At 35.8% G+C, this 27,191-nt stretch overlaps 1 protein-coding gene across 1 annotated transcript; it reads right to left on the bottom strand.

Moving 5' to 3' along the window:
• Positions 1-866: 866 nt before the first annotated feature.
• On the bottom strand, positions 867-19,791 carry LOC135214403 (mitoguardin-like). The gene is made up of 7 exons (XM_064248671.1): positions 19,609-19,791; positions 16,310-16,435; positions 15,085-15,182; positions 13,602-13,770; positions 10,477-10,707; positions 7,931-8,101; positions 867-7,430 (listed from the first exon to the last, which is right to left on the bottom strand). The coding sequence occupies exons 1-7, from the start codon at positions 19,789-19,791 to the stop codon at positions 7,293-7,295; spliced, it is 1,116 nt and encodes a 371-aa protein (XP_064104741.1). The 3' UTR covers positions 867-7,292.
• Between the last annotated feature and the right edge of the window lie 7,400 nt (positions 19,792-27,191).

Below are 27,191 nucleotides of genomic sequence, written 5' to 3'. Positions count from 1 at the left end.
CCAAAGTAAAAGGAAAGAACCCTAAGTAATGCCTAAAGTGCACCCTTTGCGAGCCGTGTTCCTATAAGATCTAGAAATCTGACCATTTGTTCGCATAACAGAGACTTTCTACATGTAGAATCTCCATTAAGGAACATAGCATGCTAGAAGCGGTCCAGCTGCTTCCCTCTGCGAGACATTTATCTTGCTATGCCGAGTTTAACTCAAACGTCATGAGAGCTGGGGCGATTTTGATGTCTTTCTAAAAAAAAATTAAATTCCTTGGTCCCGAGCATAAAATTTAGAGTAGAATGGGAAAACAATAACCAAATCCCCTTATTAGATGTCTTAATCATCGAAACTAATAACTACAAATTCACTGGCAACAGGAAAGGGATAAAAGGGGTTGAGCTAGGGGCCTAAGGAATGGAATGGAATAGAATATAGGGTTTAGGCCAAAGGCCAAGTGCTGTGAGCTTTGAGGTCATTCGGCACTGGAATGGAAATTTAGAATAGGTAGGTTTGAAAGGTGTAACAGGAAGAAAACCTCAAAGCAGTTGCACTATGAAATAATTGTTAGGAGAAAGTGGATAGCACAATGGAAGGAAGGTAATATGAATGGAGGTACAGTAAGAGGAATGAAAGAGGTTACAGGTAGGGGCTGAAGGGATGCTGCAAAAAACCTTTAGTAATGCCTACAGTGAGAGCATTTGGTGGACTGGTGGCATTACCCCACTGCAGGGGCTTTCTGGAGAGGAAGACTTCTGTAGATGCTTGCAATCACAACGACGATACTGTATAAGTAAAGCAATGTTTGTACACACTACAGATACACTGTTTTATATGGGAATATACCACCTATTACCTATCAATTGAAATGTGCCTGAGATCAGCAGCTACTTTATTGTCAAGTGTCACAAAATTTGGGACTAACATAGAATCTTATTTTTGCTTAACAATTTCAGTCTATAATAATGTACTGATAGGAAATTAAGTACATGAAACTAAGTAAAAAAAAAAAATAAAAACTGCAGAGATAAAGGCCCTTGACAAACATTAAATTATTACCACAATTGGCCACTGCATTAAAGTTATAATAAAAGACTGTACTGACTCCATAATTACAGTTACTAACCTTTGAGCTCACATACTGTAGGAATAATGAACTTGAGATTCCTCACGAAAATCCTTTATCTTTTTAAATTCTGGCAGCCAGTAAAATTACCAAAGAACAAAAGTAAAATCAACTGTACGATCTAAGTTATCAACCATCAGTTTTAACATCTCAAGAGGAAAAGATGTATTACCTTCAACTATTGAAATTAATACCTAGTACTCTAAAGAACAATTTTCATAAAAGGTATAGGTTTCTAACATACAAAAACCATTTCTTTACAGACGCATGACTGCTTATCTCAGTTGCTGGAAGACTTCTCAAACTGCAGTCATATATATAGCCATTATAAACTAAAATGAAATGATTCTAAGCTTTAAGGAATTCATGAAGCAGAGAAAGTACAGAAAATAAACAGCAATTGTCCAGTGGTAGGTTCAGTATAATACAAAGCAGATAAGAGAGCACAGATAATTTAGAGACATCCCTTTCTGGGACAATACCACACTACTAACTCTGGATGGTCATAATTGTTTTAACAGCTCTTATCTTACTAAGGATGTCTACTCCACAACTGAGACCAGCAGCAGAATCAGTTTATACAAAGCAAGGATTTGTGTATGAAAACCTTTATGGCAGTGATGAAGGAATCTATTTCAGTTGACTTTACAAAATAAAAGTTTGGTATGTAAGCAACATCTTTAAATAGATAGATACATTACTTAAAGATTACTTTTAATACTGAAATCATCCTTACAACTATTTTGTGCGGTCAAAAAAAAAACAATTGTACAGGATTAACTAAGCACCTTATATGAAAAACATAACTAGTGAAATGTTGTGCTCACATAAAAATGTCTGACATTATGTAACAACAACAAATATCCCAGCTAAGAATCATATACTATATACAAACTACTGTACTGTCTTCTGAAAAATTCCTCAGAACCTTAAGTGCCTTCATGTATTACAGAAACAAAGACAGGGGACACTGATATATTTGTGACCACATTTGGCATTTATATAAAATGTTATGTTGGGTGAAATTACTCACCCAACTACATTCAGTATTTTATTCATTTTTTCAATCTGCCTGATGAGCAGTTTTGCTTCCAGTAAGTCCTGTATTATAATTCAAAAATTCATTGGTGGATTGCATACTGGTTCACAGTCTTATTTATTTATTTGAACAAAAATTTCTTGTATAAGATCTTTCCCACCTTCATTGTATTTATAAAAGTATGGCAATGTTTTTATTGAAATGTAAAATGCGATGTAGTGAGTGGGACTTGTAAAGCCACAAAATCTTTGCTCCTGATTTGCTGGCCTTTCTTCTCACTAAACTTCTTGTAATCTGTCTGAGCATCAGTGCCTAGGAGAGTGTCATGGGCTCTGATGAAAAGGTTGGCTCTTGTGTTCTCACAAAGGGAAGGAGAGAATTTTTTCCTTTATAGACACTGAGGGGTGAAATTGCAGAGTGGACAAGGGCCCCTTCAGTGGCGGTTGGAGGAAGCATCTATTTTCTCTACTGCCTCTATTAATCCAGGATGGTCTAGGCATCCTTGTAGACTACACCTTCCTGAATAGGCAGATTGAATATCCAAATTTTACAAGAGGAATGTCATGAACGCCTAAGCCTGGAAGGCACATACAAGAACTACAGGCAACACTAAAAAATATCTTTAAAAACCATTGATGAAAATGCTTTTGCCTTCACCCTTATGCTTTTATTCTGCCATCTATGTTAGGGACAATCTACAATCATTGTGAGAAGGAACACCAAGAATGCTTATACAGTCAACATTATCATAGGTGGTGGAGTTTCTAGATTCTGCACCCAACAATGTTAATTCAGCAGCATTGACCTTCATTGAATACAAAGGAGATCACTGAATAGCACTACACCAAATACGAACATCGAAGAACTCCAAGCAACACCCAATTGATGCATTCACCCAACTATGAGAGGTTCAACAACATGGGTCAACAAATCAGAAGCAAGGATTTGATAACTGCCAATCTTACTGTATTAGTTTGCTTATTTCAATAGAAACACTTCCACAGACATGTAGAAAAAACATACTGTATATAGTACCTGAAAAGTTTGTCCAAATAATTAAGACAAAAGAACTGATATATGTTCCAACTGTGAATACTAGATGTATAAAACATGATTTAAATGATGCAGAATAAAGGCTTGTCACACTTATTGCAGAGAACAATGGAAGACTGAATGCAGTTGAGCATGTAGTTTCATCTGACATAACTGCACTGAAAGAAGGCCTCCAGTCAAATTACATAAATTACTTTAACAGACTACTTTTATTATGACAGGAGGTTATTATCTTCAGTCCATAAATGACATGACTGATATAGGATAGCTGCACATGATTCATAGCCCATACATAACAATATTACGCTGAAAGTCATTTTGCTTGTCAACACAAGCACTACAGTGACTGCTATGTTCCCATATGGTTGAACATATAACCTACAATAAAACATGATAGTCACAAAGTGAATGAATGAATAACATTTACATTCATGACCAGAAATCAACATTCATTGACTTCTAGATTTTCAGATTCATTGCCAGAAATGTTTAGTATTTCAACATCAGAAAAGTTTAGAACAACATTTAACCAACCACGCTTCCCTGTGTAATTTGTACAAACTACATGGAATTCTCAGGAGCTGGATGGGAACAACTGTTTTTACAGTACCATCATATATTTTTGACAACCTGCACAAATTAATATATTCTGCATTTCAGTTAAAAGTTGATGAACTTCTTGAAAAGCCTTTCATGCTGATTAACCATATAACACGAATGCTGCCAATGAAGGAAGTTTTACAAACTGCTCAATAGGGTGACACCAGTGTTTCAAGTTGCTCACTCAACAACTCCTTTATGTCAAAATTAATTTCCAAAACACAATACAGAAACAGTAGCAGGGGTCTTTATCTACCTTAAAAGTACAGTACTCCTGTATTAATAGAAATACACACTATAAATAATTCATTATCATAAAGAACGAAATTTCGAAAAAGGCCAAACACAGCTACCTTTACAAAAGCTCTGCTCATCTCCAAATACTAAATGGCACTACACAAAACCAAAATACTTTGAATATTGTAAAACTTTAGGAAACTCTAATGAGAAAAGAAAATATTTGATTCACTCTATCCTTGAAGGATGAAATGTACATCGGAAGTGAGATAATAAGTTAAAAAAAGCATAATCCACTTATCTTTTTCATCTAATCCCCCATTTACATGAGACAAGTATGCATCGGTGCCATCCCGACACTATTTAAAACACATTCATAAACAAATTTCAAGCCTGACAGCCAATCACTAAAAACAATACCATAAGAATACATGATTAAAAATACTACGGAAAAAGATTATGATTGAGAACCCTCTTAAATACGTGCATGAAAATTCTAGTTTTGTCATAATCGTACCATCATTATAATTTAAAATTGCATTCGAAATACACTATTGTAGTTTACTTTCATCATAAAGACAAAAGGTTTTCTTGAATGAGAGGATTCAATTTGAAAATCATGTCTACAGTTGGTCTGCTCTGACATGAACTAAAGCTGAAAAAATCCAACCACTAAAATTGAGTCACCTGGAAAAAGTGAAAGCTTTCTTGGCTTCTAGAATATGTCCGTCTAGTCTGCAATTTAAGATGTCTCAATTTCTGAAATTTTTCCTTCTCATACTAAGGTTGAATTTGTATTATCATCCCACCAAATATATAATTGTCACCAAATTGGCTATCATAATCATAATACAAATAACAGGATGGGACACCTGGGTTTCTTTAAAAGTTGACTACATTTAAGGCAAAAATATTATCAAGGCTAAAATTAGTTTCTGTATCATTTTTACCTAACGTCTAGCAGGTAAGGAAGAGAAAGAAACATATACTACAAAACAAAATAGAAAGTAGAATAAAGTCTATAATAGCACATTTAAAGATGGGTCATATTCCTACTCCTAAAAGAAAGAAATAAAAATTTACAGTAATCAAAAGGTAGGACATGAAATTCCAATCCTAATTAAATCATAACAAACATACTGTATATTAAAAAGTACTTTATATTCTTCAGTAAAAGTTTAAGAATACAACTCTACAAATGAATTTCATTTCATAGGTAGACCCCACGCTTTACATATAGCTTTTCACTTGTCTTGGAAGGTGAAACAAGGTCCAAAGTTCACACTACCTCAATTTATGGTGGTCAAAATAAAGTACTATTAGTCTACACACTCTCATCATTCATTTATTACATAATACAAGTACAGGCAGTCAGCTAGCAGACTTAAGGAAGATTGAATAGTTATATCTATGGCACCCATAAAAGTCATTGCTCTACAAATACTGTACAGCTTTTTAAGTGTGAAAAAATGAGGATTTTTTCTGCCATCATGATGAAAATTCCTCTTCAGGTATGCAGCTTTCTTCAATGAGGCAGGTTTGTGACCAAAGGCAACCTGAACTAAAACAGAATGGTACCCCTGAAGGTAAATGTAATGTGTACTATTTACAAGTGAGCTCACTAGTCTCATTAATTACCTATTAAGGCTGCAAGTAGAGGAATTTGATGTTTGAGATTTTAAGGTAACACCAGTACATGAGCTTAAAAAACATCAGTTACTCCAAGCAATAAATACAAATGGAGAGGCGAGCTTGCCTTAGAAGCTCATACCAAAGGCTGATACTGGGGATAGTCAGAACAGTATACTAGCCCAATGTAGGATAAATGCATAGCAACAAAATGATGGCCATGACACTACCTACCTGTCACTACATAAGTCACAGAAGATCTGAAGGTTATGGTAGAAACATGCTATGATCTACTTGAACATGAGTGAATAATCTTACTTTGGTAAGAATATTATTACCAATGGTGTCCTACTCTACAAAATCATTTGCACACCTTTAGAATCACCCTTCCAGTTGAGGGCATCTCCAGAATATTGCAATAAATAGCGGTGAGCCTTAAGATGAAAAAGACCTCCTTCTACTTGGCCAAACGCAAGACGCTAAGGACTAAGGTTATGGTAGAGAGTTGTGAATCTTGGTTGTGGGGAGGGGGTAGGACCAGCCAGCAAGATGGGTTCTTTTAGAAGGGCTGTAAAGGTTCCTTTTGGAGTGATGGAAAGGATGTCTTGAACCACAGGCAATATTTTTCTAGATGGCATACAGCCTATACCTAATTTCTACTGTTCTAAGGTTATTTAGAATTAAAATTGAGGTTGTCTGCAGCCTGTATCCAGTCCTACCTTTTAAAAACTTGGCATCCCTTTCTCAGTAAAGGTTATTGCCCTGGGCATACACAATTCCCACCCAAAGAAACAGTTGTTTAAGCCCTGTGACAATATCACAAGTTGTCCCTAGCAAATCTGCTGAACAACAAGTCCTTGAAGTCATTGTCCTCTTAGGAGAGCCAGCCTATTGCTACAAGCACTTGGATCTCACACTGACAAAAACTTCTTTGAACAGAATGGTTCAGGATCTAGGTGTGTTCTGAGATAAACATCCCAGAAAAAATTTGAAGCGGACCACAATGTGGATCGCTGTTTGAGAAGGATTTCCTCTTCTTGTCTGAAACAGTTTTCATTACTTTTGAAATCTCTTACCACATTTTGCTGTGATCTAGGGAGAAAAATCGCATATGATACAAAACAGCTGAAAAATTATTTAATAATGATTAAATAAGCGCAAGTGTACACCAACACCAACAAATGTGGAAAACTGAGAAACAGGTGCTGCAAAAAAAGGGTGCATCACCTGCTATATACCATCACAAGAAAGGTAGCTTGAATTTTGGAGCTTGTCTCCTGCTCAGACACCCACACAAGAAGAGAATCTTTGGAGCAACCGTTTGTACTCTTGAATAAATGTAGCCATTTTGGGTTAAATTACAAAGGAGTTTTGCAAGACATTTCTCTGCAAAATTTCAATTCTCTCTTTTTACTTTTACCTTTATAGGTTCTTTAGGTCGAGAATCTTCAAATTCAGTACAGTACATATATTTTTGCCAATTAATTTGTCACTTCACTTACTGAGCAGTTGGAGAACAATACATACATAGTACTAGCGTCCATATATATACAAGATGGCTATACAAATGTACACACACGTTTGGAATTCATAAAGTATGAACAAAGCTTCAAGAGAGTGCTATAAGGCTAATTTATCTGCTATAGTTTGGAACCTCTCTTTGGTCAAATTCATGACGTCCGCTGCCAACTCCTCCACTGTTGTGTACCTTACGTTGGTGAAGCTGAACAGGTCTTGAATGAGGCCGACGATCTGGTCCTGAAATGAAGGGTTGTATCAGGGACTAACAAAATCAATATAAAACAAAAGCCGATCTTGAGCTGCCAATCGTAAATTTAAGATTGTGCTAAAGACAATAAGGCTTCAAAATAAAAAGCCAGAGGCTCAAGTATGCTATGGTTGTAGAAGTTTTGATGATAGGTGTCACCCATTTAATGATTGATGACAAATGTCATATTTTGTACCAAATCAATTGCTTGAATATTTGCTGATGACTTCACATCATCTCATACATGAATTGACAACACACAAGTGGCAACATCAGGTATTTTCAAAACTGAAATAATCATGCGTAAACTTTTAGCTTCACATAAAGTTAGTACCAGCCAGCTTTTAAGTCCTCAAAGGAGTTGTAAGTACACTAATATAAGGAGAGATTCATCCAAGATTATACATTACTGGAGACTGTGGCACATCAAAGTATAAAAATGGCTGAAATCTTGATCCTTCGATAGAAATAATAAATGTGCACTCTTTACCTTGAAGTAAATACAGAGATCCTTGAAGTTTTCGTCTGGTCCTAAAAACCCCCAGGCTAACACAGGTGACAGGTGCTCGGATACGTCGTAAAAATGAGCTATGAAACCATCTTGGTACTTCAGCATACGTCGTTTCGCTCTGAGGACGCTCCACACAGCCGTTGATAGAGCCTGCAGAAAATGGGAATGAGATAACATATGTTACTGTATTGTATTACACTAGCAGCACCTGTGTAATGGTTGCTGTGAATCAGGAGATGAAATACAGTAACGTACTATTGTACTATACTAGCAGTGCCCTTCTAATGGTTGTTGGAAATCAGGAGATAAAATACAGTACTTTACTGTAATAGACTGACAGTGCCTTTATATTGTAATAGCTATAATGCCATCATAATTTCTCTAATTCTTCATACTTTTTTGGATATGCTTGTCAGCAACGCGACCTCGTCGTGATTATGGTAACCTGGGTTTGTTTCCTGCTACTGGGACATCATAATTTCTTCATATTTCTTGCACTTGGATCTCAAGGCTTTGTAGTGGCAAGCGTATCCAGAAAAGCTTGAAGAATTCCAGAAGTTAAGAGGGCATTGTGGCTATCAAAGTCTAAAGAGAATAGTATGTAGATCTTGGTGGCTATTACAATTATATATGTATCTGGTAAAAAGTGACCAGTAGATTCTACACACACACACACACACATATATATATATATATATATATATATATATATATATACACACACACACACATATATATATTTATATTTATATATATATATATGGTAATGAGGTTTTCTAGGCAAGAGGTACTAAATGCACTGAAGAAGATGAAGAATGGGAAGGCAACCGGACCAGACATGATCCCGGTGGAGGCATGGAAAGCATTAGGAGATGAAGGAGTGGATATACTGTACGATCTTATGATAAAGATCCTTGAACAGGAAAAGATACCAAATGAGTGGCGTGGGAGTATATTGATCCCAATTTTTAAAGGGAAAGGCGATGTCCAAGAGTGTGGTAATTGATGTCCCACACTTTGAAGATACTGGAAAGGATGATAGATGCTAGACTGAGAGAAGAAGTACAAATAGGTAAAGAGCAGATGGGATTTATGAAGGGAAGGGGAACAACAGATGGTATATTTTGTCTGAGGCAAATAATGGAGAATTCGGGAAGACAAAGGGACCTACATATGGGTATTCATTGACCTTGAAAAGGCTTATGACAGAGTCCCGAGACAAGAGGTATGGAGGAGCCTGAGGGAGAAGATGGTGCCAGAGAAGTATGTGCGATTGATACAAGAGATGTACCGGAATGTATTTACCAGAGTGAGGAGCAGTGTTGGGGAGACAGAAGGTTTTGAGGTGAGAGTAGGATTACACCAGGGGTCGGCTCTGAGCCCATTTATCTTTAACATAGTGATGGATGTTATAATAGAGGAAGTAAGGGAGACAGTACCATGGAACATATTGTATGAGGGATGATTACGCTTCTGTGTGCAGAGAGCAGGGAAGATCTGGAAGTGAAATTGGAAAGATGGAGACAAGTACTGGAGGACAGAGGAATGAGAATAAGTAGATCCAAGACAGAATATATGTGTACCACCACTGAGGGGGATGATAGAGAAAGTATTCAGCTTGGTGGAGAGAAATAAGGAGAGTTTGATAAGTTTAAGTATTTGGGATCTTTTGTTACGCTGGAGGAAGTATGGAAGAAGAAGTAAAACATCGGGTACAGGCAGGCTGGAACAACTGGAGAGCGGCCTCGGAGTTCTTTGTGACAAAAGAGTGCCGCTTAGGTTAAAAGGAAAATTTCACAAGACGGTGGTAAGAACAGCAATGCTGTATGGTACGGAAACAGCAAGCATGAGAAAAGCAGAGCAGAAGAAGATGGATGTGGCAGAAATGAGAATGCTTAGGTGGATGTCTGGGGTAACAAGAGTGGATAGGATCAGAAATGACTACATAAGGGGGTCAACTAAGGTGGTGGAAGTATCAAAGAAAGTGCAGGAGGGGAGGCTGAGATGGTATGGACACCTGTTGAGGAGAGATGAGGACCACGCTGGGAGACATACTATGGGAGTGGAGGTGCAAAAGGAAGAAGAAAAGAGAGGGAGACCAAGAAAGAGATGGAAGGACTGTGTGAGAGGAGATTTACATGAGAAGGGAATTGATGAGGCAGAAGTGCAAGATAGAAATAGATGGAAACGGCTCATCCGAAACGGCGACCCCATATAAAAATGGGAAAAAGCTGGGAAGAAGAAGAAGAAGATATATATATATATATATATATATATATATATATATATATATATATATCTATATATATATATATATAATATATCATCATACAAATATATATGTGATGTTTGTAACTACTGGCTGTATTCCATAATCATTTGTGCCCTTGTAACATCAGCCTAAATGTACGAACTAAGCATCTCACTCTACGGTAGGTTAATTCCATATGGCAAACTCAAATTAACTGGATATTGACCACACTCTGAAGGGCAAACAGATTACAGAATGCCCACAAAGAACTCACAGACTCCTTGAATCCATTCGAGAGCCACCGATTCTGCACAACAGCTGTCACAGACGAAGGAGGATTCTCGAGGTCCTCAAAGGCGTCCATCAGAATGAAGTCCAGGATGATGTCATAGAAGGTCATGGCCTTCACCCCTCGGCTCTGGAGTTCCGCCTCGACCTGCGTCCAGTCGCAGTCTGCCAGGAACTCGAGGAGGTCGTCGTAGGCTTGCAGGACGTCCTTCGGATCCTGCGGAGACGAAGGCATTGGTGAGGATTGTGACATAGAGAATAGTTGTGTTTATTTTAGAAAGTGAGGATTTTGTCGTAGCCAGTTGTATTAGCAGGATTGTTTCATAGACAACTGTTGTGTTTTTTTTCAAAGGTGGGTATTGTATCATATCCAATAGTTGTATTTGTTAAACAGTGAGGATTTTGAAAATACTTACCTTTTGAAAATTGCATTTTCAAAAGGTAAGTATTTTATAATAGCCAATTGTTGTATATTTTGAAGACGAGTATTTTGTCATGTAAAATTCGTGTATTTCTAAAGTGTAAGTATATTATCATAATCAACTGCTATATTCTGAGGCAATTATTTTGTCATGGACAATTGTTATATCTTTTTAAAGATGAGGATGTTGACATAGCCAACTGTTGTATTTCTTGAAAGATGAATATTTTGTCACAGAAAATTTTAAGATATATTATATAAATGGGGGTGTTGTCACACCTACGCTGACTTTTCACTTACTGTAGAAACATAATAAATTTGCCACTCAAAAATAGCAAAATATAGTGAAAAGTCCTTCAATTGAGTCTTCCTCAGATTATACCTATTTATGTATTCTTAACATTATTGTCACATTTAAAGTGATATGGGATATGGGAAGGTATAATTTAGTTGACCCACGAAAGGAATTTTGAAACTGAGACAATTTTCTTAACTGATTTGTTAAAAGATGAACATTGAAAAATATCCCTGCCAACTTTTCATATAAAAACATATATATAATATATATATATATATATATATATATAACTATATATATATATATATATATATATATATATATATATATATATATATATATATTGTCATAGAAAATTAGGCTATTGACAAAATGAACAGCAATTCTATAATATTTTCAAAAGTTATTTAGCGATTAAAGGTTCTTCAAGTTCTCTCATAATTATACAATATGGGAACACCTGAAAATATAACAATTATGAAGATAAATTACAAATTCTCCTGAATAAGAAAAAAAAAAACGTTATCACCTGGTAAGCAAAATCTTTAACTGCCGAGATTTCGTTTCAAAAGGGAGATAAAAAATTAGACTTTAATATTCTCTTTAAAAAATAAAAAAAATGAGCAAATATAAGTTCATATAAGAAAAGTTTTAATAATCTCTAAAAGAATAGAAAAATAGAGAAAATATAATTTCATAGAAAAAACCACAATAGTTTTAACACTCCCTAAAGCGTATCTCTGACCACAGTTGAGATAGAGTCAGACTGTCTCCTGCCACCTGACATGAGAGAGAGAGAGAGAGAGAGAGAGAGAGAGAGAGAGAGAGAGAGAGAGAGAGAGAGAGAGAGAGAGAGAGAGGCGAAGCATCATCGCTGATCACGAGTTCTCCTTGAAAAAAGGCTTCAAATTTTCATGAGGTTAATATCTGATCAGCACCAACTCGCAGGGGGAAGGTGGGATCTTCTAACAACTCATAACAGGGCTGGCGACAGTCTCTGGTCAAAGAGCAGAATGTCTCATGTCGTGATATTTCTCTCTCTCTCTCTCTCTCTCTCTCTCTCTCTCTCTCTCTCTCTCTCTCTCTCTCTCTCTCGACTTCTCTCTCTACTACTCCCCCCTACTACTATCTCTCTCTCTCTCTCTCTCTCTCTCTCTCTCTCTCTCTCTTTCACGACATCAGCCAGTCTTCCTATTGAGGTTATTTGGTTAATTTTAGCTCAAGGTAGAGAGAGCTTACCTGTGTGCTATTTTCCTTAGGACACTTGAGAGAGAGAGAGAGAGAGAGAGAGAGAGAGAGTAATGAAAATAGCACACAGGTAAGCTCTCTCTAACTGGAGCTAAACTTAACAAAGTAACTTCAATAAGAAGACTGGCTTCAAGTCTAAATACCTCCCTTCCTCCTCCTCCCCCAGTATCTTGTCAATTTATTTATCTATCTGTTTTTTATAATAGCTGGTCTCCGCTTTCTGGATTTCCCATTACCTCCTGTTACGTCTTTCGAATAAACACCATAATATTCTTTGGAAGATGGAATTTCAAGTCAATAACCCCCCGTGGTGGGGTTGCTCCATATGAATACGATTCATCTTTTTTTGATAATAATAATAATATAATAATAATAATAATAATAAAATAATAATACTAATAAAATAATAATAATAATAATAGGAACTCTGGGCACGATCCCTAGATCCTTGAAAAGGAACCTGGAAAAACAAGAGGCTGAAGTAGCTCCAGGACTCGAAGCAGAAGAGTGTGCTCCTAGAAACAGCGCACATCGTAAGGAAAGTGATGTCCTCCTAAGAAGGCAGGATGCAATCCGGAACGCCACACTATAAGTACCATCCACTCGAATTGGAGGACTGGGATAGAAAAATAATAATAAAAATATTAATGATAATAATAATTAGTAGGAATGGAATATAAAATTTAGGCCAAAGGCCAAGCAAGGCCTGGGACCTCGGATGAGGCCATTCAGCGCTGAAAGGGAAAAAGAAAGTCCAAAGTTTTGAAAGGTGTAACAGGAGTTTTAAACCTTTCGCAGTTGCACTCTGAAGCAATATTGCTGGGAGAGGGTCGAGGAAAGTAAGATGGAAGAAGGAGAATGTCAACGGAGATGCAGTAAAGAGGAATGAGAGGGGTTGCAGCAAAGAACCTTAAGTAATGCCTACCGTGCACCGCGTGACGTACACTGGCGGCACTACTCCGCTGCGGGGTCATTATAGGAAGGGGCGGGTCTCCTTCTGGTGTTCACAGGAGCCCAGCAATTTACCTTATCACGGTAAGTAACATCAATTCATAACACTACTTCCTATCTTCATACTCGCATAGAAAAAATAAACATGAAGACCAAATGAAACGGAGTACAACAAAGACTAAATCAGAATTACCTTCGCAGCCCGAACTAGGAGGTCAGCTATGATCTGTCTGCCGTACGAGGCGAAGAATTCTTTGGTGTCGTCTTGTGCGAACAGTAGTTGGCAGGCTAGGCGGATGCAGTGGACCTTGCAAATGTATTCCACGTCGCTGTTGCATTTCACCCTCTCTGTACGTACATCTCTGTCGGAGGAAAGGTCTTGTTAAGTTATGTACTACATCTGGGTGTGAAAGAGCCTTGAAGCGTTCAGCTCTGTCAGAGAAAACGTCTTGTTAGAAATACATCTGGGTGAGATGGTGTCTTGTAATTGGGCATCTCTATGCAGTGTGAACATCTCTGTTGGGGGAAATGTCTTGTTAGAAATATGTCTGGGTAGGAAAAAGTTCTGTACTGTGTTCAGCTCCCTCAGAGAAAATGTCTTGTTAGAAATACATTTGGGTGAGAAAATGTTAAGAACTGTGTTCAGCTCTTAGAAATACATTTGGGTGAGAAAATGTTAAGAACTGTGTTCAGCTCTCTCAAATAAAATGTCTTGTTAGAAATACATCTGTGTGAGAAAAAGTTCTGTACTGTGTTCAGCTTTCTCGGAGAAAACGTCTTGTTAGAAATATATCTGGGTGAGAAAAGGTTCTGTACTGTGATCAGCTCTGTCAGAGAAAATGTCTTGTTAGAAATATATCAGTGTGAGAAAAAGTTAAGTACTGTGTTCAACTCTCTCAAATAAAATGTCTTGTTAGAAATACATCTGGGTGAGAAAATGCTCTGTACTGTGCTCAGCTCTCTCAACGAAAAAGTCTTGTTAGAAATACACTTGGGTGAGAATGTGCTTTGCAGTGTCTAGCTCTCTCACAGAACATATTTTGTTAAGAGATGCACCTGGGTGAGAAAGTGTTATGTGGTGTGTCCAGCACTGTCAAAGAAAACGCCTTCAGAAAAAATACTTAGTCAACAGCACAATTGGAAACGTATCGTTTGAAAAGTATTGGGAAATACATGACTATTTTTTCCTCGTTTCTGTAGGATATAATTGTAACGCCAGTGTTTATAAATCAATCACTCAATCGTGATGAAAGCATAAGTATTTTTTATCTCTCAGGACTAGACTGACTTAAACATTCTAAGGGTTTGTCCACACAGAAGTATAAAACATGCCGTACACTTGTCGCACACTGATCATAAACAGGTTGGATACAAGTCAGCGACTTATTGGTAGTCCTAACCAGTGCTTCACAAGATCGTTCAAAGCATCTGCCATTAAATTTGTTCTCCACTCATTGTCGCCGACTTGTTTTCAGCATGTTGGTGATAAGCATGCAACAAGTTTAAGACATGCGTTTGCGACATGTGAGCGCAATGGAACAAGTTACGAAAAAGTAATCAGACAGTTCATAAATAATAAGTTGAAATTGACATGATTTTCGCGAGGAAAAAGAAACTAGAAAATATCAGTTGTAGGGTTAGAAGGCCACTTCTCTCTCTCTCTCTCTCTCTCTCACCTGTAAGGAATCCCCCCATCCTCGTGTTGCTTGAGAGCGGCGAAGTACAAAGGATATTCGGCCTCGTCGTATTCCTCCAAGTCGCGAAGATCAGCAATCTGAGAGGAAGTCAAATAAAAAGAAATGATTTAAAAAATTAAAATAAATTGAATTAAAATGACAATTTAATTTACCTTCCGACCTCATTGGGACACTGCCGCTTATACCAAACCAATTTGATATGTTGTAAGTTTCAATATATTTTGACGAAAATCAACGAAGGTTTCAATCTCTTATTTCTATAAAATCAACCTAAATTTCATTCCTTTTTTTATAGAAAATAAAATTGAAAAGTTTGCCTTTTATTTATATAAAATCAGAACGAACAGTTTATCTTTTATTTATAAAAAAACAAAACAAAAAGTTTGTCTTATTTTTATAGAAAAACAAAATGTAAAGTTTTTCTTTTATTTATAGAAAATCAAAACGAAAATTCTGTCTTTTATTCATAAAAAATAAAAATAAAAAGTTTGTCTTGTATTTATATTAAACCAAAACAAAAAGTCAATCTTTTATTTATAGAAAATCAAAACAAAAAGTTTGTCTCTTATTTAGAGAAAATCAAAATACAAAGTCTGACATATATTTACAGAAAAACAAAATGAAGAGCATGTCTTTTATTCATAGAAAATCAAAATTAAAAGTTTGTCTTTTATTTATACCAAACCTAAACAGAAAGTCTGTCTTTTATTTATAGATATTCCAAACAAAAAGTTTGTTTCTTATTTACAGAAAATACAAAAATAAAAAGTCTGTCTTTTATTTATAGAAAATCAAAACGAAAAGTCTGTCTTCTATTTATAAAATATTTCAAACAAAAAGGTTGTCTCTTATTTATACAAAACAAAATTAAAAACGTGTCTTTTATTTATATAAAATTTAAACGAAAAGTCTGTCTTTTATTTACAGAAAACCAAAATTAAAAGTTTGTCCTTTATTTATATTAGACTAACACACAAAGCCTCTTTTATTTCTAGATATTAAAAAAAAAAGTTTCTTATATTTATAGAAAACCAAAATAAAAGGTCTCTTTTATTTACAGAAAAAAAATTAAAATTTGTCTTTTATTTATAAAAAAAAAAAAACCGTACCAAGTGTCAGTCTTAATTCCTAGAAAAAAAAGATAGAAGAAAAAAAAAAAAAAAAAAAACGCCACCACAGTGAGCGTCAGCACTGCTGAACTTACGTCTCCTGACGCGGAGACGAAGCTCTCGTAGGAGGAAGCTGACGTCAGCGTCCGCCTCTCGTAGGCCTCCCCCTGGATGTCAGAGGGGACAGGGGTCACGCTCGACGACCGGAAGAGCACCGAATGCTGGAAACAACGAGGAACATCAATAAAGAAAATTTAATTTGGTAATTCACTCCCGGATGTCACTTATTTGACTTTAAATTATATTTGGGATTTTTATTTATTCTAAATTAACCCCAATTAAGATGTACTTATCCCAGAGACTTCAAAAAGGGATAGATTAAATTACCCTACGATAATAACACCCTATAATAATAATAATAATAATAATAATAATAATAATAATAATAATAATAATAATAATAATAATAATAATAATATTATTATTTTTTTTTTGCTCTATCACAGTCCTCCAATTCGACTGGGTGGTATTTATAGTGTGGGGTTCCGGGTTTGCATCCTGCCTCCTTAGGAGTCCATCACTTTTCTTACTAAGTGTGCCGTTTCTAGGATCACACTCTTCTGCATGAGTCCTGGAGCTACTTCAGCTTCTAGTTTTTCTAGATTCCTTTTCAGGGATCTTGGGATCGTGCCTAGTGCTCCTATGATTATGGGTACGATTTCCACTGGCGTATCCCATATCCTTCTTATTTCTATTTTCAGATCTTGATACTTATCCATTTTTTCCCTCTCTTTCTCTTCAACTCTGGTGTCCCATGGTATTGCGACATCAATGAGTGATACTTTCTTCTTGACTTTGTCAATCAACGTCACGTCTGGTCTGTTTGCACGTATCACCCTATCCGTTCTGATACCATAGTCCCAGAGGATCTTTGCATGATCGCTTTCTATCACTCCCTCAGGTTGGTGCTCGTACCACTTATTACTGCAAGGTAGCTGATGTTTCTTGCACAGGCTCCAGTGGAGGGCTTTTGCCACTGAATCATGCCTCTTTTTGTACTGGTTCTGTGCAAGTGCCGGGCATTCACTTGCTATGTGGTTTATGGTTTCATTTTTCGTATTGCACTTCCTACATATGGGAGAGATGTTATTTCCGTCTATCGTTCTTTGAACATATCTGGTTCTTAGGGCCTGATCTTGTGCCACTGTTATCATTCCTTCAGTTTCCTTCTTTAGCTCTCCCCTCTGTAGCCATTGCCAATTGTCATCGCTGGCTAGTTCTTTAGTCTGTCTCATGTATTGTCCGTGCATTGGTTTGTTGTGCCAGTCCTCTGTTCTGTCTGTCTTTCTCTTGTCTCTGTATATTTCTGGGTCTTCGTCTACTTTTATTAGTCCTTCTTCCCATGCACTCTTTAGCCACTCGTCTTCACTGGTTTTCAGATATTGCCCCAGAGCTCTGTTCTCGATGTTGACGCAATCCTCTATACTTAGTAGTCCTCTCCCTCCTTCCTTTCGTGTTATGTATAGTCTCTCCGTATTTGCTCTTGGGTGTAGTGCTTTGTGTATTGTCATATGTTTCCTGGTTTTCTGATCTATGCTGCGGAGTTCTGCCTTCGTCCATTCGACTATTCCAGCGCTGTATCTGATTACTGGCACTGCCCATGTGTTTATGGCTTTTATCATATTTCCGGCGTTGAGTTTTGACTTGAGTATCGCCTTGAGTCTCTGCATATATTCTTTCCTGATCGTGTCCTTCATCTCTTGGTGTTTTATATCCCCTCCTTCCATTATTCCCAGGTATTTGTACCCTGTCTCATCTATGTGTTTGATGTTGCTCCCATCTGGTAGCTTTATCCCTTCAGTTCTCGTTACTTTGCCTTTTTGTATGTTGACTAAAGCGCATTTTTCTATTCCAAACTCCATCCTGATGTCCCCAGATACAATCCTTACAGTCTGGATTAGGGTATCTATTTCATTGATGCTCTTACCATACAGCTTGATGTCGTCCATGAACATCAGTGGTTGATTCTGTTGCCTCTTTTCTTGAGTTGGTACCCGGCATCCATCTTCTGTAGTACTTTTGTCATGGGAATCATGGCTTCTACGAAGAGTAGTGGGGACAGTGAGTCGCCCTGGAAGATCCCTCTCCTGATATTAACCTCTGCTAGTCTTATTCCAGAGCTTGTAAGTATTGTATTCCAGTTTGCGCATTGTATTTTTGAGGAAAGCTGATGGTGTTTTCCTCTGCCCCATATATTTTCAGGCATTCTATTAGCCATGTGTGTGGTATCATGTCGAAGGCTTTCTTATATTCTATCCATGCCATGCTTAGGTTGGTTTTCCTTCTCCTACTGTTCTTCATTACCATTTTGTCTATCAGGAGCTTTTGTGACCCTACACTTCCTTCTGCAGCCTTTCTGTTGGTGGGGGATGGTGTTTGTCTCCTCTAGGTAGTTGTATAGCCTTTCACTGATGATACCTGTTAGTAACTTCCACGTTATTGGTAGGCAGGTGATAGGCCTGTAGTTACTGGCTATATTTCCCTTACTCTTGTCTTTTTGTACTAAGGATGTTCTTCCTGTGGTCATCCATTTGGGTGCTTGGTGATTTGAGATACAATGCTGGAGTTGTTCTGCTATTCGTGGGTGTAGGGCCTTGAAGTTTTTGAGCCAGTATCCATGGACTTCATCGGGACCTGGGGCTTTCCAGTTTGGCATTTTCTTTAGTTGGTGTCTGACTGTGTCTGTCGTGATCTCTGTGAATCTTTGTTTTATTCTCCCTGTTTCTTCTTCCTTGACTTCCTGGAGCCATGTTGCATGTTTGTTGTGTGATACAGGATTGCTCCATATGTTTTCCCAGAGTCTCTTACTTGGTTCGGCTTCAGGAATTTCTGGGTGGTTGTCTTCCCCTCTTAGTTGGCTGTATTATTATTATTATTATTATTATTATTATTATTATTATTATTATTATTATTATTATTATTATTATTATTATGCTGTTATCGTTGTTGTTTGTTTGTTTCATATTATTATTATTATTATTATTATTATTATTATTATTATTATTATTATTATTATTATTATTTGAAAATAACAATAAAAATAAAAATATTTTTGATATAATTATTATTATCATTATTATTATTATTATTATTATTATTATTAAAATATGCATTTTTATACTATTACTAATTTTCAAATAATAATAATAATAATAATAATAATAATAATAATAATAATAATAATAATATTTATTATTAATATCATTGTCATTAACAAAATTATTATTATCATTGTTTTAAATATCATCAAATTATCATAATTATATATTACCATTATCATAATTACCACTAACATTATTATAATCATCAATATCACCCACCAACCCCAGCTTACCTGATGCAAGAACAGGTGTTCGCACTGATCCTGAAGGCTGTAGGCATCGTCGATGACCCTCTGGAGGAGGGCGGTGAATTCGGCCTCCTCCTGGGACGTCAGGGCAACGCCCCCTGTGACTCCGGCGGTGTAGGCCGCTAGGGCGTCTTCCCAGTACCCCAGGGCCGTCTCTAGGGCTTCCATTCCTGAAGAAGAGGAGAGAGTGAGAACTTGAGCTTGACTGCTGAGATGGAACTGTTTATTAAATTGGTTCAGAAAAATTCTTCTTCTTCTTATTATTATTATTATTATTATTATTATTATTATTATTATTATTATTGAAAAAATGGGACTGTTTTCTGATATCGGTTTAAAAAATTATTATTATTATTATTATTATTATTATTATTATTATTATTATTGAACAAATGGTATATTTCTTGAAACTGCATGGTTAAAAGATATTATTATTATCATTATTATTGAAAAATAGGACTTTTTCAACCATTTTAAAATATTATTATTATTATTATTATTATTATTATTATTGTTATTATTATTATTATTATTATTATTATTATTGAACAAATAGGACTATTTCTTGAAACTGCATGGTTAAAAGATATCATTATTATTATTATTATTATCATCATTATTATTATTATTGAAAAAATGGGACTGTTTTCTGGAAATGGGTTTAAAAGATTATTATTATTTTTATTGAAAAATGGGACTGTATTTTGAAACCGCTTTAAAAAAATTATTATTATTATTATTATTATTATTATTATTATTATTATTATTATTATTATTATTATTACTGAACAAATGGGACTATTTCTTGAAATTGCACGGTTAAAAGATATTATTATCATTATTAGTGAAAAATGGGACTGTTTTCTGAAATCGGTTTAAAAAATTATTATTATTATTATTATTATTATTATTGAAAAATGGGACTGTTTTCTGAAACCGGTTGAAAAAATTATTATTATTATTATTATTATTATTATTATTATTATTATTATTATTGAAGAAATGGGACTGTTTTCTGAAATCAGTTTAAAAATAATAATTATTATTATTATTGAAAATTGGGACTGTTTTTTGAAACTGGTTTAAAAACTTATCATTATTATAATAATTATTATTATCATTTAAAAAAAGGCGACTTTTTTTTAATCCGGTTTTGAAAATATTATTATTATTATTATTATTACTGAAGACATGGAACTGTTTCTTGAAATTGGCCGTGAAAATATGTAATTCACTGAAACTAATTTTCCGAGTAATTCTCTCTCTCTCTCTCTCTCTCTCTCTCTCTCTCTCTCTCTCTCTCTCTCTCTCTCTCTCTCCGCAATGAATTCAATTATACACGAAGACCCTGAATAATTCAGGAGTTCAGCCAATAGGGAATTCGGCAAATTATTCACCGGTTACTTCAAAAATTAATTCAGTCCCTCATTCAGCTGTTTGAATAGCAATAGGCCTATAATTCGGCCACTCGAGGCTTTGCTAAGTTGGTCAGGTTTTGTAATGGCTATTTAGAAACGGCTTTGTAGTAGCAATTTAGAAATTCAGTTATTTTGCAATAGATAGGCCTAAATTTTAAAACAAACTATTTATTACCATGAAGAATATCAGTAGTTATTCAGTAATTTTGCAATAGATAGGCCTAAATTTTAAAATAAACTATTTATTACCATGAAGAATATCAATAGTTATTCAGTAATTTTTCAATAGATATGCCTAAATTTTAAAAACAAAACTTATTTATTAAACCATGAAAACCAAACTATTTATGAACCAATGAAGATTCCTCAGTAGTTATTCAGTAATTTTGCAATAGATAGGCCTAAACCTAGAAAAAAAGGTTCATTAAACTGAAAAATAGAATTATAAATATTAAGTAACTTTGGAACCAACAGGCCTAAATTTAAGAAAAAATTTCATTACAGAGAAAAATGTTAGAAGAGATATTCAGTAATTTTGCAAGAGATATTCCTAAATTTTAAGGAAAAAAATTTCATTACAGTGAAAAATATAATTACAAATATTCAGTCATTTTGCAATAGATAGGCCTAAATTTAAGAAATTCTTTTTCATTAGTGAAAAAATCATTAGAAATATTAAGTAATTTTGCAATACATAGACCCAAATTTAAGAAATAAATTTTATGACTGAAAATTTCAGAAAAATTTTTCATTACAGTGAAAAATATTACGAGAGATATTTAGCCATTCAATAGGCCTGAATTTGTAAAAAAAAAAAAAAAATATTCACTACAAAGAAAAATATCAATACAAAGTTTAGTACCATTATTCATTTGCAATGGATAGGCCTAATTCTTAAAAATATTTAGTTTAATGACAAGCATCAGTATATTCAGGCTTTGTTATCATAATTCAGTTAGTCACTTTGCAATACATAAGCCTAAATTGAAAAATCATTGATCACAATTAAAAATACCAGCGAATTCAAGCTTGGATATTTCAAAAAAATATTCATTACACCGGCACATATCCGAAAATTTAGAATTTTCCCCTTCTTGCGTGTTCCCAGAGTTTTATTCGGCTCCGGGCAACAATTCACTGCATCACTCGTCAGTCAAAAAAGTCATTTAATATTCAGTCAGTCAGCAAAATCATTATGCAACTCAAATGCTCAGTATATAGTTGATTCATTGTGTCATCTGCAATTGTCAATTATATACTCAGTAAATCAGTCTGGAACTGCCAGCCAGTGCTCTCTCTCTCTCTCTCTCTCTCTCTCTCTCTCTCTCTCTCTCTCTCTCTCTCTCTCTCTCTCTCATTTTCACAGCAAAACAAAAGAAATGTTTACGGACCGAGCCAAATCATATCAGGGGAGTTCCGGACAAGAAGGTCGTTCGTGCGCGCACCGGCCGAGAGGTGTTGTAACAGGAAGGGAGAGAGAGAGAGAGAGAGAGAGAGAGAGAGAGAGAGAGAGAGAGAGAGAGAGAGAGAGAGAGAGAGAGTAATAAAATAAAAAAAGGATGGAGATAAAATAAAGGTAATTTTATGAGTGTCTAGGGCAGGATTTCTTTATGAAATGGATGAATAACTTAGTTTTTCAGCGGTTATTTCATTGATTAAATATGGAATCCTTTCATGCCAGGTCTCAGCAAGCCTTTGAGGGATGCGGCTGCTAGCCTCACGCCCTTCTAAACCTAGGCTACAACCAATCACAGTAAACTAACAAGTCAGGTACATTATATACTGTTAGGTCAACACAGGACCTCTCTCTCTCTCTCTCTCTCTCTCTCTCTCTCTCTCTCTCTATATATATATATATATATATATATATATATATATATAATATATATATATATACAGAGAGAGAGAGAGAGAGAGAAAAATCAAGACTATTGTGTTATGAGATAACTCAGACACTGACCACGGATGTACGACACAAAGGAGGAAATTATAAGTGAGCTGATTGGCCTACGTGACCCGGGTGCCAGATGGAAGGACGCTGCTGATTGGCCCAAGGAGAAGAGAGAGAGAGAGAGAGAGAGAGAGAGAGAGAGAGAGAGAGAGACGTCACAAATAAAGTTTACGATACGAATGTGTTGCGTCTTCCAATGAAGGTAAAAAGAACTTGAGAGAGAGAGAGAGAGAGAGAGAGAGAGAGAGAGAGAGAGAGAGAGAGAGAGAGAGAGAGAGAGGAAAACAATAAATTTATAGGCTACCAATTTAGACAATCCGTCTGGAGGTGTCTCCTTTGCCACCGTCCATAGGCCTATATTTTTGATGACGTATAGGCCTACAGTTGTGCCCTCTGTTTCGTATGGGTTCTGCTTGAATGGTTTTGGCCTTCTACCGATAGGCTTAGGTGTAGCTATCTTTGATTTGTTATAACAAAAACAAGTCCTGTTTCACTTAATAATTACTCAGATTATAAGTTGCTGTTTACTCTATAAAGTAAATGAATTTTTTAAGTGTGTTATTTTATTAAGATAATTTTTAATCCACAAGACAGTTAAGCGCATGCGTAGAAAAAAAATTGCTGACAACGCTTTTTTTGGGGGGGTGAGGGGGGCAAGGGGGGGGGGGGGGGGGGGGAATGGGGGGGGGGGGGGGGGGGAAGGGGACACTACCTGTGGGTTTCACCGCTTTAGTAATAAATAAATGTTTGTCATTTTTTATATTACTTACGACAAGTAGGACCTATGGGAAAGGCCCATAAAATACCTTGATATATAGAGTACCAGTTCCCCTCAATACTAGTACTACTATTACTTCTACTGAAAGGCAGTTTTATTTTATTATTATTATTATTTTAATTATTATTATTAGGCTACAAAAGCTTTTTGTTTAATAAGTTAAATAATGAAAAATCTTGATAATTTTAATTGAACACACACAAAATTAAACACCACTACACACACACACACACGACACACATATATATATATATATATATATATATATATATATATATATATATATATACACACACACACTATTAAACACCATCCTTTTACAAAACGTGTTAAGCAACCTTAGGCCAGGCAAGTACGTGGACGGGTGCCCATAATGATCCACAACCAACACCACGCCCATTGACTTGCAAAAGACTCGATAACTCCAAAAGATAAAAAAAAATAATCTCACTTGTCAAAATCAAGAAGAAGGCGAAGAAGAAGAAGAAGAAGAAGAAGAAGCTACGTCCTTCGTGGTGACCAAGTGATACGAAAATAATATGGCGGTCCGGCTTACCCCATCCCCATTTCTCTTCTTTTCCTTTCATTTTCCTCATGATCGCCCACCCCCGCCCCCCCAACCAGTCTAGGCCTCCTATAAATTAACGTGCGGCCTCAGCATCTATAACCCCCCCCCCCAAAAGAGAGAGACAAAAGAGGGAGACCAGAGAGAGAGGAGACGGAGAGAGGAGGAGACGAGAGAGAGAGAGACAGGAACGGCTCGGCCGTATAGGAACAGCCGATATTGTATTAATCTTTTGCGCTTTTCATCTGTTTGGAAATTTCTCGTCTCTGATTTCCTTGTCTCTTATTGTTTCGAGGCGCGTACGTACTTACATACATAAATACATACATGTATACATATATACATACATGCACACTGTATATGATTTTCATTATAGATATATATATATAAATATATATATATATATATATACAAACACACACACACACACACACACACCACATATATAACCATATATATATATATATATATATATATATATATTATATAGATCTATATACCAGCCAACCAATAATGGCAATAGATATATACAGAAGATATATTGATAATATATATATAGACAATATATAGACATATATATATACCACACAGACACAGGACACAGGACACACACACACACACCACCCAGAGATATATTATATTATATAGTATATATATATATTATATTAATGAATATAATACATAGATATACACACAGAACGACACACCCACACACACACACACAAACACACACACAGATTATATAGATTATTAGATTATAGATATGATACATACATAACCATTATATGCATACAGAACCATAGAATTACATTATATATACTATATATATATATATATATAGATATTATTATATATATATGTATATATATATATATAATATATATTATATATATAATACTATTATATATAATATATAAATACACGCAACCATAGAACAGATATGTATCTACATATATCATAACGATTAACTCAAGATATAATAATTGTTACAACACTCGTATTAAGTAACTCTTACTACCATAACTATTACCAGATACTATTACTACCACACTAGATAGCTAGTTGAGGCAGCAAACACTACTTCATATACCACCTATCCTGTGCTGACAATGAGATAAAGGCCAGTAATATTTAAATTCGAAGAACACACGAATTTGCAGCCTATATTTTCGCTCAGATATCACTGACGAAATCGCTCTGAAGCTTCGAGAGCAGCGAGCGAATTAAATCAGATTAAATCAACGATCATTTTTCATCTTAATCAAATGCTGATTATTATGCGTCTCATTTTGAGGCAGCCAAATAAGTGGATGAACTTGAAAGAGGAATGTGAATATGTCTGCAATTAAGTCAAATACGAATTAGCATATTGCTAGTTGAGCCTAGGAATCATGCAGAAGGCAGTGGTTTGTGCAATATATATATATATATATATATATATATATATATATATATATATATATATATATATGTGTGTGTGTGTGTGTGTGTGTGTGTGTAGGTGTTCTTGTGTGTGTGTAACCGAGAATATAACTCTCCCTAAACCCTCAAAATGTTTAACAATACACTCCAAAAACATAAGTGTAACTTAATCCAAACATTCCTCACTACTTAGGTTATAAAAGAAAGTAGAAAGTTCAGGAGACTATAACGTCTCTTATTGCATAACAACAACAAAAAAACTGTCGTCGAAAAGTCTTAAAAAAATCAATAAAAGAGAAAGGATATATTCCAGGCGAATTTGACCATTCCACGAAGTCAGCTCAAAAGGCAGAAGTCTCTCCGTTGAGAAGACGAAAGATAATAAAACGCTCCTTTTTCTGCCGTTCCTAGATAGAACAAAATAAGAAAATACCGATAAAAATAGGGAGAGAAGTGTCTCCCAAACTGATCTTATCCCTCCGAAGGATAAAATCCCCAGCACCGAATCCTGGAGAGGAAATTAAAGAAAGAAAAATGGAGCGGGATTATCCAGCACCTTCGGCGTCGGAGCCATTGAAGGGAGATCTCTCTGGGCCGTGCCAGAGTCGTGAGGGATAATTTTAGCATTCAGGAGACGTGGGGCGTTTGTAAAGTCGTTCTCCCAGGGCCCCTAGACGCCCTTATAACACAGGGGCGCTTTACTGCTGCCTTCTGCCGCTCCTGCTCCAAGGGGAGCGTCGCCGCCATATTTTTCGGCTGAGGCAGCTCCAGGGAGCAATCAGAAGTGTTGACGACCCTGCCATCAGCAATCTAAATGGGGGTGGTTTGCCCCCCCCCCTCCCCCACCCTTTCCCCCTATCTCGATACTTCCCTTTGATGGGGGTGGTCGCCCCCCTCTTCCCTAGACTTCCCTAACAAGTCCCTAGCTGCCCCCTAAACACTAAACGTCTGTCTCCCCTCCTAAGCATTCAAGTTGTACCTGTACACAAAAGAGCCAAGGAATGGGACTTATTTGCACAGATCTTTATGTTTCAATGTGAATGATTTTTTTTAAAACCTTCGGGTTCAGTGATTCAGTAGACTGCAAAATCAATATATATATATATATATATATATATATATATATATATATATATATATATATGCGTGTGTGTGTGGGTGTGTGTGTATAGATGTAGTGTGAATATAAATGTAACGAAGGCCCCTACACCCATAAAAGTTCCACGCGATCCTCACACAGAAATTTCATGGCAATCAAATTAAAATGGATTTCTTACGCCCGACTTCCTCCCCAAAGCAAATCCCCTGAAACAGCATTTACGGCTCTCACATGACAGGTGGGGATGCACTCTTTTGTAAATGCGTCCATTTTGGGAAAAACAACATTTGTGTGTAAGAAAACCCAACAACGATTTGGGGAAAAACAACGACAGA

This window comes from Macrobrachium nipponense, chromosome 45 (genome assembly GCF_015104395.2).
Source record: "Macrobrachium nipponense isolate FS-2020 chromosome 45, ASM1510439v2, whole genome shotgun sequence".
Lineage (NCBI taxonomy): Eukaryota > Metazoa > Arthropoda > Malacostraca > Decapoda > Palaemonidae > Macrobrachium > Macrobrachium nipponense.
This window is presented reverse-complemented; position numbering and strand designations above follow the sequence as displayed.

Bases quoted from the DNA above. Each gene is read 5' to 3' on its own strand.
- LOC135214403 (XM_064248671.1), bottom strand. From the start codon at position 19,791: ATGGAAGCCCTAGAGACGGCCCTGGGGTACTGGGAAGACGCCCTAGCG. The intron at 13,771-15,084 runs GTGAGAGAGAGA...TTCCTCCGACAG, and splicing joins GATGGGGGGATTCCTTACAG to AGATGTACGTACAGAGAGGG. The intron at 8,102-10,476 runs GTGAGTTCTTTG...CATTTTCTGCAG, and splicing joins CGAATGGATTCAAGGAGTCT to GCTCTATCAACGGCTGTGTG.